Source organism: Phodopus roborovskii, unplaced genomic scaffold (assembly GCF_943737965.1).
Source record: "Phodopus roborovskii unplaced genomic scaffold, PHOROB, whole genome shotgun sequence".
Classification (NCBI taxonomy): Eukaryota; Metazoa; Chordata; class Mammalia; order Rodentia; family Cricetidae; genus Phodopus; species Phodopus roborovskii.
In genome coordinates, this window is record NW_026126434.1 from 6,649,697 (window position 1) to 6,665,334 (window position 15,638).

Here is a 15,638-nt window from a genome sequence, read left to right on the forward strand (position 1 = left end):
TATTACTTATTTTATGTTTATGAGCCCTTTGTGCTATGTGTGTGCCTATTGTCTGCAGAGATCATACCCTCTGAGTGTGTCATATCCCCTTGGACTGGAGTTACATACAGATGGTTGTGAAGTGTCATATGGACGCTGGGGATTAAACACAGTTCCTCTGCAAGGGGAGCCAGTGTTACTAACTGCTGAGCTGTATCTCCAGCCTAGATTTTAAGTAGATATTGTTGTAGATTTTTTTCTTTCACATGTAATGCTGAGGATGTAAATCAGGGCCTTGCTCATGTTAGCAAGCATGTTACCACTCAAGTGTATACTCTACTTTGCCCTGAAGTTTTTATGGAAATGATGCTTGATAAATTGTTTATGCAGTTGTGAGAAATATTTTACTTTTTAGTTTTTTATTTGTGTATATATGTTTAGAGTGGGGTGGAGGGAGGGGGAAGATAGTGGGTATGCACATAAAATAGTGAGCATGAGAGAATACATAACATGCTATGGTATTATGTGGTGGTCAGGTTAGCTTTCCAGGGCTTGAACTCAGGTTGTCAGGGTTTTGTGGCAAGCATGTTTACTAACTGGCCATCTTGCTGAGCCATAAGCATTTTTATTATGCTATTAGAAGATCATGTTTGTCTTCATAAAATAATCTTAGGGACAAAATAGAGAAGAATGTTGTTTTAGGAAAGTAATTGTGTCTATTTTTAATCTCAGTAGTTATTATTACATTTTAAGAATCAGCACTGCTGTGGCTGGAGAGATCTGCTCAAGGGTAGAGTATGTACTATTCTTTTTTTGGTTCCCAGCATCTATGCCATGCATCTCATAGCCGTCAGTGGGGATCCAATGCCTTTGGCCTCTGTAGGCACCTGCATTCATGTGTTCTCACAGACACACAAAACAAAACAAAACACATCTTTAAAGAAATAATAAGAGTTGGAGAGATGGCTCAGTGGTTAATTCCTGGTACCTACATAGTAGCTAACAACTGCCTATAACTTTGCTTCCAGGAGACCTGGTATTCTCTTCTGGCCTCAGGGACAATGGATACATGCAGTGCATAGATACACATGAAGGAAAAATAGCCATATACATGGAATAAAAATGAGTGGTACAAAAACAGAAAGAATCAGTCCTTTTGGGTAGGGCATTGGTTTTTTTGAGGCAATATGTTGTTATATAGCACACTACCTGGCCTCAAACCTGTTGTAGTCTTCCTGCTTCTCAGGCTGTGGAATGCTAGGATTACTGCACATCCATGTAAAGAACCACATGCCCTAGGCTTGCTCTGAACTTCTGATTGTCTTGCTTCCACACCCCAACTGTTGAGATTACTGGTCTATACTGCCATGCTTGACAAGCAGCACTTTTGAAACCTCTTCTCACCTTTAAAGGCATTTTATTTTCACGAAGAGAAGTAAAATATTATGTAACAGAAGATAATAGTGATCTTTACTGCTTTACCAAGTCAGATATGTTACTAGTCTAGGGTATTGTTAGTTACCATGATACTACAAAACCTATTGGCATTGGTTAATGGAATTTGTTATAAACAGCTGTTATATAATAGTTATTCTTATCTGCTGTCATAGGTAGAAGTGAAATCTGGAGAAGAAGATGAAGAAATTTTATTCAAAGAGAGAGCCAAACTTTATAGATGGGATAGAGATGTCAATCAGTGGAAGGAGAGAGGTATCGGAGATATAAAGATTCTTTGGCATACAATGAAGAATTATTATCGGATCCTAATGAGAAGAGACCAGGTTTTTAAAGTGTGTGCAAACCATGTTATTACCAAAACCATGGAATTAAAACCTTTAAATGTTTCAAATAATGCTTTAGTGTGGACTGCCTCAGATTATGCCGGTGAGTTACTACCTTCAAATGCCTTTTAATTTTATTGACTTTCTGAAATCTAAAATATACATTCTTCGTAAGTTACTTTAATATTAATGCCCCCCTTTCCTCTTAATAGATGGAGAAGCAAAAATTGAACAGCTTGCAGTGAGATTTAAAACAAAAGAAATGACTGAGTGTTTTAAGAAAAAATTTGAAGAATGTCAACAAAATATATTGAAACTCCAAAATGGACAAGTATCCCTTGCAGAAGAGTTATCAAAGGAGACCAATCCTGTAGTATTCTTTGACATTTGTGCGGATGGTGAACCTCTAGGACGGATAATTATGGAATTATTTTCAAATGTTGTTCCTCAAACTGCTGAGAACTTCAGAGCTTTATGCACTGGAGAGAAGGGCTTTGGTTTCAAGAACTCTATTTTTCACCGAGTAGTTCCAGATTTTGTTTGCCAAGTAAGTGTCACTATACATACACCATGGTTAAATCTGGTAAGACTAGATCACATCAACTGGGTAAGGTTTCTCTTCTTGCCCTCATTCTCATTTTGGGAATTTTCAGCTTACAGCTAGCATTGAACTTGACACTCCTTTTTAAACATTCAGATGGAAAGGCTCTTAATTTCTAACATTTGCTACCTGCTAGAAACAGACTGAGGGAAAAACCTTGTCTTCCTCAAAACACGTATTTTAGTTTTCAAAATTGCTTTTAAAGAAATGGGGCATTTGTGATTTATTCTGTCATGATTTCTGTGTATTTTAATTTTTGAGTCAGTATTAATAGAAAGTGTTTGTTTGTTTGTTTCCAGGGGGGAGATATCACCAAACATGATGGAACAGGAGGACAGTCCATTTATGGAGATAAATTTAAAGATGAAAACTTTAATGTGAAGCACACTGGCCCTGGCTTGCTTTCCATGGCCAATCGGGGCCGGGATACCAACAATTCTCAGTTTTTTATAACACTGAAGAAAGCAGAACATTTGGACTTTAAACATGTAGTATTTGGGTTTGTTAAAGATGGCATGGATACTGTGAGAAAGATTGAATCGTTTGGTTCTCCTAAAGGGTCTGTTAGTCGAAGAATTAGTATCACAGAATGTGGACAGCTATAAAATAATTTCACAGCAAATTTTATCTATATAAACAGTCGAATTGATGCTCAATTGTTACAGACAATATGGTAATTATGTTCACCTTTTGAAAACAGACATTTCTAATGTATAAATGTAAAATTGTAGCTTATAGCTGTTGTCACTTTTTAATGCGTGATAATTGATCTTGCATGGTGTGAAATAAAAGTTTAAACACTGGTGTATTTCAGGTGTACTTGTGTTTATGTACTCCTGACATATCTGTATTAGAATGGATAATACTAATTTTGTTGAAAGCAATAGAGCTTCCCAGACTATTGAAGGAATATGATATATGCAATTTTATTTTAATTCCTGTTAAGATATTTGGACATCCTGCATGGTACTTACCATTGAATAAGGGGGACCACAACTCAGATAACAGATTTGAAATATATATATATATATATATATATATATATATATATATATATACACACACACGCACACACATATACATATATATATGGTAATCTTAACTATTCGTGTGCTCATTTATGTATAGACTCATTTATGAATGGATAGAACCACAGAAGATATGAGTTAACCAAAGTGCTCTTCTGTAATTTTTATGCTCCTGTATAGTTAAAAATTAACTTTTAAGTAGAATAATGTCTTTTCTTAAGATATATCATTCCCTTTTAAACACATTAATTTTTGCATTTTAAATAAGTTGATCATTTCCTTAACTAGCGCCTCCCCCCATCCTTTTCCCTTCTTCCTTTTTTCTTCTTTCCATTCACTTTTCTGTTACATGTCTTACTACCTCAGAAACTTCAGCTTGGTCCTGATGATAGAATGAATTTTTCTCTAGTTCTTGTGATAAAGTATGAATATTTTTAAAAGATCTATACCATGTTCTTTGGTTAAAGATTTGCTTTATATTAGATTGTTTCAGTACTTTTTTTCTGGTGAATTTTGTAGCAGAAATAAAGTGATAATTGATAACAGCCATGACATTTAAAACATTTATTACTTGTGCATCTAAGTTGTCTGTTCCTTCTCTGACTTGATGTAAAATGAGATCTGTTAAAGGCCAGCACTCTGAGCTTACACTTTGACATCAAAAGTTTGATAAACACTGGAAATGTACTTGGATTCAGTTTGTGTCAAATAGGCAAACTGTTAAAGGAACAGCTTGTTTTTACAGGCCTAGTTGGTGTAGAACCAAAAGGAATCTAATTAGACCATAAAATTCTCTATTTTCCAATCTTGAGTATTGAGTCCTTTCTATTTTCTTGTGTTTAACTATTAGAAGAGGTCAAGGAATGTTATGGCTATGTCATGAATTATGAAATAACAATACTTTAAAAAATACTCATTCCACAGCCAGGTACATGAAATAAACCTACCTCAAGTTGACCTTGTAAAGAGAACCATGCACATATAGTGGCTTTTTTAGAAACCTGTGTAATATAAACTCATGTAAAAGTATTGAAACTTCAGCTGAGAAGCTGATGCTATCATTTTAATCTAAGTAAATGGAAATGTCTTCTTTAAAAAATCATCTCCTGAAGTTCAGAATTACCTTGAACTTGCTTTGTAGCTCAGGCTGGACTTGAACTCTTCTTGGTCTCATTACCTCCATCAGGATTGCAGGCATGTGCCTATTATGAATGGCTGCAAATGCTTTTAAAGAGATATGTTACATTTAATATTCTTTTTCAAGCTGTTAGGGTTATTAAAGATCTTAAAAAATTTGACAAAAGGTGTTAAACTAACATTTCCAGGATTGGCATTAATAACAGATGTTTCCAACCTGTTGGGTTACCAAAGGTTGTGGGCCACCATTAGGGTTCTGAGAATGGAACCCAAGTCCTCTGGAAGCGCCGTCAAGCTCCAACAAAGAACATTTGATACATTTCAGAATGTATTTATTTTAATGGTATAAACTTAAAGATTTTTCTTTTTCAACTGGATAGATTTTCTATGTTCATTAAAATCTGCCCCTCCAAAAAAACCTCAACCCCAGAATAAACAGTTTAGATGGTATTTTATAGCAAAAGGTATTCTTTAAGGAATTTTTAATAGTTTGCTGTCTCCTTGCTAAAGTATAAGCTTTTGCAACGTTAAAAGTCATCTAAAGAATTTAGGGGTTGTTGGTCCACATGAGCACTTACTGGAAGTTCTCAGAAACTGAAATTGCACAAGTACGAGCTTGTAGGATATGGCTGACCTGTACTGTGTGCTGTTTTAGGGCTAGGGAAAGAAAGGTTTTGCTTTAAACCAAACATGTTTACAGAGCGTTTTTCTGACTTCATGAGGTCCGTCTCCTTATGTAGGCCAGGCTGGCCTCCTGCCTCCACCTTCCTTCCATTCCTAACCCAAATTTGTGTACTAGGCAAAGGAATTGAAAAGGTAACTTGCTGCAGTTCTTGTGCCTAGCATTCAGACATGTCCTGATTTTTCTGTGATAGTAACCACTTCGGATGAAGAGAAGTGTGTTTAGGCAAGTTCTATGCAAGGTAAATCTACCTTGTAGTCGGTCCCAGAGAGCACACTGTTCCTCAGGTGTGCAGAAGATACTCTTCCTCCTGTTACGCGCCTGTGCTGGCTAGGGAAGATGGAATGCGCGTCTTTTCTCTGCTCACTTCATTCACTGCGGGGTGGGAGTGGAGGTGTGGGGGAAGAGTTGGAACCGAAGGACAGGAAACTGAAGGGACAAAGAGGAACTGGGTTACAGCACGCCGTCCTCGCTCCCTTCTTCCCACGGGCTTCCAGCGTCCCTGGGGGCGGGGCTGGGCGTCGTGACGTACTGCCCGCCCTGACGCGGCTGTGAGCGCGGTTCCCCGGGTGACCGTGGTCAGCGACGCAACATGGAGCGCAGGGTGGTCAAGCCACCTGGGCAGGACATGGTAGTGGAGCGTCTCAAAAACCGCTACGGCCTGGCGGGAAGCTGCCCTGTCAAGGTGAGGGGGAGTGGAGCCCGGCCTGCCGGGCGGCTGCGGGAGGGCTCTGGCCAACCTCCCTCGGGCGGCTTGCTGGGGAGGGCCCTCCTTCAGGGCCCCAGGGCCTCCTTCACAGGACGTCCTGGTGGCAGGGATCGGAATGCAGCGTAGAAGACGGGCAAGCGTCTTACTCCGAAGTAATTGAAAACTTAGAAGTTGTAGCAATATGCATTCTTGTAACACTCCCTTGACCGCGCCATGGAGTCTTGGCTTATTTGCTGCGGGACCACCACCGAGGCAATTTGCTAATAATCTGTGAGAGGTTGACCAGATTGCATCTCCGATGAATGCTGGAAAAACCGAAGCGGGAAACCAATTGCAGTGCAGCCCTGCAGTTTCCACGAGGCTAATATTTTTTGGTTTTTGTTTTTAATTATTACATCTTCTTTGATAACAGTTGGGAGTTTACAGTTCAGCTGAGAAGCCCGCTTCACAACCTAGCAAATTCAAAGTTTTATAAAGCACAATATCAGAGGTACAGTTACATCATGTACTCTATTCTCCAGAAGTTGAGGAAGATTGCAGGCATTCCTGAGTTCCTTCCCACCTTTGCTATCTTTCCAGAATCCCTTCTTGAGAAATGTCACTATATCTCAGTGTTCCCATGCCCATGTCACAAATTCATTCTAGCCTCACATAACCTTAATTCAGATTGCAATACATTCTCCCCTGGTTTGTTTATCCTGTGAAGCACATTCTCAGAATTTTAAAGCCTCATTGATATTTTCCAGGCTATCTAGTATTGCCACAATAATGCAGGACAATGTATAGCTCATACTCAGATTTCACTAATTACCGCAATTAAGACCTTTTGTAGAAAGTTTTTTTCTGATGCAGATGCCACCTAGGTCTGAACATTGTATTCATTTGGTTGCCTCTGTTGCCTTTACTCTGTAAACATGCCCACACTTAGTTTCTTACATTAATGCTTTCACAAGGTCAAAGACTGTTGTGTATAGAATGTCTCTCAGTTTGAGTTTGATGGATTCTGGTTTGATTTTATTCTGGTTTTGTATTTTTGGCAGGAATATGACATGAATGGTGCATGGGTTTCTCTGATCAATCAACAGGTATATGATGTTGTGTGATGCTAATGTTGGTTAGGATGCAGCCCCTAGGTTTTTCCATACTAACCTTTGTAATTAACTTGTAATCTATGGAAAAATATGGCAAGGGAATATTTCTTAGTGTTTAAGTGTTTCTTTTTTATCCCCCTAGCATGAACTTTCAAATTTTGATCAGACTAAGTATAAAAGACTAACCTCCCCAGGTAAGTCAATAGAATATTTTGTATATTTGAATATTTTTCATTATATATGTATGTGTATGTATATTGGTTTTTCTAGACAGGGTTTCTCAGTGTTGTTTTGGAGCCTGTCCTGGAACTCGCTCTGTAGACCAGGCTGGCCTTGAACTCACAGAGATCTGCCTGCCTCTGCCTCCCAAGGGCTGAGATTAAAGACATGTGCCACTATGCCCAGCTAACAGTAAATGTTTTAAATAAAATCATAGAAGTACATTTCCCCAAGCTAAAGAAAGAGATGCTTATCAATATATAAGAAGCATCCAGAACACCAAATAGACAGAACCAGAAAAGAAACTTCCCATGATATATGATAATCAAAACACTAAATGTACAAAACAAAGGATATTAAAATCTGTAAGGGAAAAAGATCAAATCACATGTAAAGGCAGGGTCATTAGAATAACACCTCAGTGGAGACTCTGAAAGCCAGAAGGGCTTACAAATTCCAAGAGACACAGATGCCAGCCCACACTGCTATACTCAGCAAAACTATTAGTGACAGTTAATGGAGAAAGAAAAGCGTTACACAATAAAATCAAATTTAAGTAATTTCTATCTACCAATCAACTTGAAGGAAATCTTCAGTCTGAAGAAGTTAATTACTTCAGGGCAGACCCCATGTCCAGGAGTAGTTGGCAAATACAAAATAAACACAGTGGTATTTTTGTGGACTTTTTGTTTCATTTTGCTTTAAACATTTTTTCCCTTTTGTTAATTATTTATTGTGTGTGTTGTGGGTTTGTTTGTTTGTTTTTTGAAAAAGAAAAACCAAAGTTCATTGGGTATGGGGTATGGAAATAGGGAGGATCTGGGAGGTATTGGGGGAGGGGATATATCTTGTATAAAAAGTTTTCAATTAAAGAAACTAATGGTGGGCTACAGGATGGTTTGGTGGTGAAGAGTGCATACTGAATGGTAGAGAGATGGTTCAGTGCACTGCTGCTTGCTCTTGCAAGGGACACAAACATTTTATGACTCCAGATCTAGGGGATCTGGTACCTTCTTCTGGCCTCTGCTAGGAACTGTGATGCACAGACATACATGCAGGCAAAACACTCATCCACATAAAATTAAAAGAAAAAAGATTGTATACTGCTTTACAAAGGACCTAAATTTTGTCCCCAGCACCCACCTATAACTTCAGCTCTAGGGGAAGGGGGATCTCATACCTTGTGCTGCACCTGCACAGATGTAGCACACACACAAATACACACATGAAATGAGAAATAAAAGTCTATAGAAGTGGGTAACCGTAAGTCATATCTTTTTGTTCAGATGTGGGGTTGTTTATGAGTAGCACTGGGAATGGAAATTGGTATGACATGGACTGTATCTCACTTGCCTCTAAGCTTCTGCACCCCAGCTTCTGAAGGGCTTAACTCTTTATATTGAAACATTAAATGTTTAGAGTTTTTTTTTTTTAAGTTCATCAAATGGTTTACTAGGTTATTTCATATTTTTCTAAGTTTCTTACATCTTGCAATTTTGTCAACCTAAAACACTGAAATGGGTTTGTTATATAGCCTAGAGTCCTAGTTTACTTTATGTTGCTGTGATGAAAACACTTACCAAAAGCAACTTGGGGAGGAGTTGATTTACCTCAGTTTACAGTCCTTCAGCTTCAAGGAAGCCAGGGCAGGAACTCAAGCAGGATCCTGGAACAAAGAACTGAAGTAGAGACCTTGGAAGAGTGCTGCTCCCTGGCTTCCTAGTTTCTGTTCATCTAGCTTCTTATGTAGCCCAGAAGTCCCTGCCTAGGGCTGGCACTGTCCACAGGTACATCAATTAACAATGAAGAAAATGCCCACAGTCTATTATGATGAAGGCAGTCCTCCAAGCATGTCTCTCAGATAATTGTGCTGTGTCAAATTGACTGCTGAAGCAAACAGGGAGACTCAGGGTATCTTCTAACTTCCTGTTAATCTTCCTGTCCTGGTGCTGTAATTATGGTATGTAACACAAGGCCCAGCTATTTTGATTTTGTTTGAAATGTAAATGATGTATGGATTATATTAGCTAACTGAGTCAGTAATTGAGGTGGTTTGAATAAAATGGCTCCTTTAGGGAGTGGCACTATTAGGTAGTGTGGCCTTATTGGAGGAAGTGTATTGCTAGGGGTGGGCTTTGAGATCTCAGAAGCCTAATGGTTTATTGTATTTTCCTGCTGCCTGTGGATCCAGATGTAGAACTCTCAGCTACCTCTCTAGCACCCATGTTTCCCTGCATGCCATCATGTTCCATCATGATGATAATGGACTAAACCTCTGAAACTGTAAGCCACCCCAATTTAATGTTTTCCTTTATAAAAGTTGGCATGGCCATAGTGTTTCTTCAGAGCAATAGGAACTATAACTAACTTAAGGCAGTGATCTATTTTGTTTTTTACCTAAAGTGAGCATTTTCCTTTTCACTGAATTTAGACATAGGCTTACAGTTGTTAAAAACAAATGCTCAAGAACCATATTAGGAGGAAAGAAGGCTGTATTCTGATTTCCAGATAACACACCTGGTTTACGTAAACCCTCTGGTCCTTAGGGTCCTAACATGTGTAATAGACTCAGAGGCACCTATTCTTACTTTGCAGAATCATCACTGGGTCAAATAAAAATGGAAAAGCATTGTGTAATCAGGAAGGCACAATATCAATATGAAATTCAATGTGTATTCTTTAAACTCATTACAGAGACAGATAAATCAATGATTTTGGTATCTTACTGTTAGAAGGCCAGAATGAGATCATTAGTATCTGATGTCATTGTGTAACTTTTTCTATTAACAGAAGATTTGGATACCTACTGCTCTGGAGATAAAGGTAGATCTTCTTTAAGAAGTTACTCTGATGAAAGGAAGCATTCCACAACACCTTTTTGCAGTTCCTTCAAACACTTAAATGTGAACTGGTAAGGCATTCAGAATTGATACTTTTAGCAATTCAAGAAACAGCAGTAGAAAAGAGGTGTGTATGTGTGTGTGTGCACATGTGTGTTTGTGTCTTTGTGTGTGTGTGTGCGCGCACGCGCATGCTTTCTTGAGAGGTGATAAAAGCAATCTTGACCATGATGAGTAGTTGAAGATCCTAATTTACTATTTTATGTGTGTGTGGACTTTGCCCACTTGTGTGCCTGACTTCCTGAGGGTTCTAGGAGAGCTCTTGAAACTGGAGCTGCAAACAGCTGAGAATCACTGTGTGGTTTGAGGAACTGAGTCCAGATCCTCTGGAAGAGCAGCCAGTTCACTAACCCATTAAGCTCCTCACTTCGCCCTGGTTATTCTTTATTACATTTGTTTATTTATTTATTTATTTATTTATTTATTTATTTATTTATTTAATGTCTATGGGTGGGAGATGGTGTAGGCATGTGCCAAAGCACGTGTTGAGGCCAGAGCACAATTTGTAGGAGTTACCGACCTTCTTTTGGGTACCAGCTATCAAACTCAGATTGTCAGACTTAACAGCAAGTGCCTTTGTCCACTGCTCTAAGTTATTAAATAGTTCAAAATTTATTTTAAAAAGATTTACTCATTTTATTTTATGGGTATGAACTGTTTTGCCTGCTTGGAAGTATGTGTACTGTGTGTATGTCTGGTACCCCAGTAAATCAGAATAGGTCATCAAGTTTCCTGGAATTGGAATTACAGATGTTGTGAGCCACCATATGGATCTGGGAACTGAACCCAGATCCTCTGCAAGAGCTACAGGTGCTCTTAACTGTTGTGCCATCCCCCCCTTAAAATTTTCTTTAAAAGATTTATTTTACTTTATGCATATGAATGTTTTACATGCATGAGTACTTGTGTACCATGTGCATGCTTGTTGGGTCCCCTGGAACTGGGTTTATGGAACCATGTGGGTGCTAGAAATCAAACCCAAGAGCTTTTAACTGCTAAGCCAGTGGTTCTCAACCTGTGGGTTGAGACCATTGTGAGGGAGTCACAGGGGTCACCTAACATCATCAAAAACATATTTACATTATGATTCATAACAATAGTAAAATTATAATTGTGTTCATAACAATAGTAAAATTATAATTGTGAAGTAGCAATCGAAATAATTTTATGGTCGGGGGGTCACCACAACATGAAAAATTGTGTTAAAGTGCTGCAGAATTGGGAAGGTTGAAAACCACTGAACTGTGTCTGTGCAAAACATATATGCCTGAGACGACCAGAAGAGGGCACCATGTCCCTAATACTGAAATTACAACTGATAGCTGCCATGTCAGTGCTGGGAATTGAACCTGAATTCTCTGAATTCCCTCCAACCCCTATTTATTTGGTTTTTTAGTGTGATGTGGTTTTTCTGTATATGCTTGGCTATCCAAGAATTGGATATGTAGACTAGACTAATGTCAAATTCACAAGAGATCATCCTGTCTCTGCTTCTTGAGTGCTAGGATTAAAGGTATGTACCACCATGCCCACCTTTTTAGGTTTATTCATTTTATTTTATGTGTGTGAGTGTTTTCCTTGCATTTGATATGTGTGCACCTCATGTGTGACTGGTACCCATAGAGGTCAGAAGCAGGTGTTAGATGTCCTGGAACTGGAGTTTTAGATAACTGAAAGCTACAACATATCGGTGCTGGGAACTGAACCTTGATCCTCTGCAAGAGTAATAAGTAACAGCTGAGCCATCTCTGTAGCCCCCAAACCATTTTATTTTTTAATTACCTTACCAAGTATTAGCTTTCCTTATGCTTTTTTTCAGCATTATTAGTTCTGGTTGACCCTCCTTTCTAGCTCTTACAGCCTCTGTGCCTCTGCTCCTACTTCCCACTTAAACTTCTCTACTTTCTTCCAGTGCCACCATTTACATAAATCTGGATATAATACCAAATTAAAATCTGAAGATTTTAAACTCTGAAAATTTTTATACCTTTGGCTCATTTTTTCCCTAATCCTTAATCATAATCTAGTCTAGACGTATTATGTCCTGCCAGTAAATTTAGGTCACAAATAGCTGTTTAGTACTTGAAAAGGGTTTGTTTGAAAAGAGCTATGCCCAGAAATTTCAAAGACATAGGTTGGTAAAGGTAACGTAAAACCTTTTTATGTTAGTCTGTATTCATAAACAAAAGAAGAGGGCCTATTTTGCTCCCGATCTCCAGCTGCCATATTTCTGGGCCTGTGGTGATGCAGAGTGTCATGGTGGAAGGTGTGCTAGAACAGAGCTGAATACTTGATGGTAGCTGGGATGCCAGGACAAGATACATCTTTGAAAAACATATTCTTAGTGACCCGTTTCTTCCCATTTCCTAACTGCTCCTTTAGTGGGTTAACCTGTTAATGAAATTAATGCACTTGTAAACCAGTCATTCAGGGGTTCTGGCACCCTTAGGGGTACCTTATACACAACCATAACAACTTTGGTGTCTTACATTCTTTCTGTGGTGAAGTGACATTTCATATGGACCATGATAACTGAAAAACAGTATGAAAGTCTTGCCTCTTTTTAATGTTTGTAGTGTCTACCAGAAGAATGAGCAAATGTGTCTGTAACTTACATTATGTTCTTTGTGTGCAGTGCTGCTTCAAGGTGACCACAGAGGTTCTGGTTCTGGTTTGTGCATTAACTGTTAATCATCTTAACTAAACTGTAGCTAACAGTGCCTGGCATTTTCTGAGCTACTGGATTTCAGATGTTTGTCGGCCACTGAGCATTCTACATCTTTTAAATTAGGTCTGTTTAATGTGCAGAAAAGGTTGACAGACACTTGCAATGGGCTTTCAGGATTTTTAACTTAGTTTATGTGTTTTATATGCATTTTTTTGTATTTAAAAATAATTTTTACAAACTGGAGAGATGGCTCAGAGGTACTGAGTTGTTTTTCCAGAGATCCTGAATTCAATTCTCAGTAACCACACAGTGGCTCACAGCCATCTGTAGTGAGATCTGGTGCCCACTTCTGGCATGCAAGCATATATGCAGGCGGAACACTGTAGACATGATAAATAAAATCTTTTAAAAAGTGACTTTTACATTTTCCTCATTTGTTGTGCTGTCACTCCCCCCAAAGCAGTTCTTTTTCTGTCAGTTGTTGTAGTGAACTTCCTGATTTCTGATATGTATACATATATATATATATTGTTAAAGCCTAGATGATGAACTGGATTCTTTTCATAATTTAAAGAAATGGGAAACAGAAAAAGAATTAACTGAAGATGTTCACAGAGATGGCATGTCTAAAATAACAAAGCAGTCCTTCAGAGAAACAGAAAAAGGTAAGAGAAATACTCATAAATAGGAATTTGTCAAGTAGAGTAAATGATGCTCCTCAGGAATCTGTATATTTTTGAGCTGTGAAGTTTTATAAACCATAAGATGCTTGCTGTGCTTACTATCAAATTAAAGGAGTCGAGAAGTAAATATACCATTTTTTGGTTGTGTTCTTGTATTCTCAAAGCCTATCCAAATAAGGTCATAACTGAACTTTTATGATGTCTTTAGTTCCTTTTTGTGTGTCCTCGTGGAAAGGACTTCTGAGGGTTTAACCAGCTCTGTGCTTTGAGAAAGCACTGCAGGTTGCTATAGCTGGTTTCCTGGCTGCTCAGTGGTTGTCTTTCTCTGTCTACCCAAATGTGTCCTATAGGACTTGGAAACAGTGGACACGAAAGCTGCAGCAGTCTTTCCGCTTTGGCTGCAGGGTTTGGAGCATTACTGTTGCTCTGCTGAGGCATTTGGGCACGTGCTGTCTACATTATTTCGGAGGTGATGTGACTTAATTCAGCCTGGGCTTGTGTTTTCCATTACATGACCAATTTTTCTACTGAAAATTTAAGAGAAAATTATTTTAAAAAGTTGAATATACTTGAAAGTTGACAAAAAATATAAGGAATATCCAGTCCAGGCTAGGGATTAGTTACTTTGATACCTAGATGGGTTTTTACTCTTTCGCTTGTCTCAGTAATGAAACTTTTGTTTTGTTTTTTTTATTCATTTCATTGTTTTGTTTTTTCAGTTATGTTCTCAACCTGTATCTTAGGCTGACCTTGAATTTGTGATGACTCAGTTAATTGCTGGGATTATGGGTATTATGCCACCTGCCTAGAAAACAATTAGGGTTTTGTTTATGATATAGATTATTTCTGTGTAGTTCTGGCTGTGTTGACTAGGCTAGTCTCAAACTTAACAGAGTTCCTGCCTATCAAGTGGGAAATAAGATTCATTGGGACACAGTATAGGTTGAATGATGTTTATTTGGGGAGAAATCATTTACACCTGTTCCTGCTCCAAGGATGCCATCCAGATGCTCTCTGCAACCCAACCAGGAAGTAAAAGAGCTAGCTGGGATCCAGGACCCCAGACCTAGCTTCCACAGACAGGTCCGCACCTCTGTGCCCATGCCCCAGTGGGTGAGGTCATTGCAACAGGTGTGGACGAGGTGGATATCTAGCTCCCAAGTGTAAATCAGTATTTTTATTTTTGGCTTTTTCATACTCTGTCCAAGATGGGGGCGTGTAATGAAAGATTTTTAAAGCTTATCCCAAGGCCACTGAGTTTCATTTATTTTGTGTAAGTTTTTATTGGCATATATTCTTTATGGTACTGGGTTTCATAGGAACTTTGTAATATACTTAGAGCATATTCTCCCCCATATTTACCCCTCTCACTTCCTGTAAATCCCTTTAGCCTCAAGAAGGTTTTGCTTCTACCTTCATGTCCTATAAATATATACATGACTTTATGTTTCTGTTTTGTTTTGAGACAGGATCTCTCTATGTTGCCCTGGCTGTCCTGAAACTTCTGTAGACCAGTCTGGCCTTGAACCCACAGAGATTTGCCTACCTCTACCTCTTAAAAAAAAGATGTCAGGATTAAGATGCCTACTACTTATGTCATCATATGTGCTTTTTTTTTTTTAAAGAGAGAATGTGTGTACATGTAAACATGTGTGTGCAGGTGCCATCAGAGGCCAGAGGAGTGTGTCATAGATGGAGTTACAGATAGTTGTAAGCAGTCTACCACTGGGATGCAGGGAACCCAAAATCTGGCCCTTTGAAAAAGCAGCAAGAACTCTCAACTGTTAAGCCATCCTGGTAGATCTGATTTTATGAGTTTATGAGTTTACATGTAAACAGGAGAAAAGATGCCATATTTGTCTTTGATACTGACTCAATTCATTTAATATAATATCCAATTGAATCCATTTTTCTACAAATGATATAATTTTGTTCTTTATAGATGAATAAAATCCTGTGTGTGTGTGTGTGTGTGAGAGAGAGAGAGAGAGAGAGAGAGAGAAAGAAAGAGAGAGAGAGAGAATGCATACATGTATATGGTCTATTACATTTTCTTTAGTTATTCTTTTGTTGAAGGATAGATAGGTTAGTTCTATCACTTGGATTTTGGGAATAGTGCTGCAGCAAACAAGTATGCACATGTATCTGTGTGGTACATTG

The 15,638-nt window shown here is 38.5% G+C and overlaps 2 protein-coding genes across 7 annotated transcripts in view; both read left to right on the forward strand.

The window, feature by feature from the left end:
* The window catches only part of LOC127223979 (E3 SUMO-protein ligase RanBP2), a 49,157-nt gene extending 45,988 nt beyond the window's left edge, over positions 1 to 3,169 (forward strand). For both annotated transcript variants that reach the window (XM_051186711.1, XM_051186712.1), the window contains exons 27-29: positions 1,590 to 1,863; positions 1,973 to 2,307; positions 2,661 to 3,169. In XM_051186711.1, the coding sequence (XP_051042668.1) occupies positions 1,590 to 1,863; positions 1,973 to 2,307; positions 2,661 to 2,966 (915 nt within the window). In that variant the 3' untranslated portion in view covers positions 2,967 to 3,169. The remainder of the gene's footprint in view (positions 1 to 1,589; positions 1,864 to 1,972; positions 2,308 to 2,660) is intronic.
* Positions 3,170 to 5,794: 2,625 nt separating this feature from the next.
* Ccdc138 (coiled-coil domain containing 138) overlaps positions 5,795 to 15,638 on the forward strand; it is a 54,475-nt gene continuing 44,631 nt past the window's right edge. For 3 of the 5 annotated variants that reach the window (XM_051186713.1, XM_051186714.1, XM_051186715.1), the window contains exons 1-4: positions 6,962 to 7,002; positions 7,151 to 7,202; positions 10,018 to 10,138; positions 13,333 to 13,460. In XM_051186713.1, coding sequence (XP_051042670.1) covers positions 6,967 to 7,002; positions 7,151 to 7,202; positions 10,018 to 10,138; positions 13,333 to 13,460 — 337 coding nt within the window. In that variant the 5' untranslated portion in view covers positions 6,962 to 6,966. Of the gene's footprint in view, positions 5,894 to 6,957; positions 7,003 to 7,150; positions 7,203 to 10,017; positions 10,139 to 13,332; positions 13,461 to 15,638 lie in introns of those variants that run through there. The other 2 variants (XM_051186718.1, XM_051186716.1) reach the window with 2 other exon arrangements.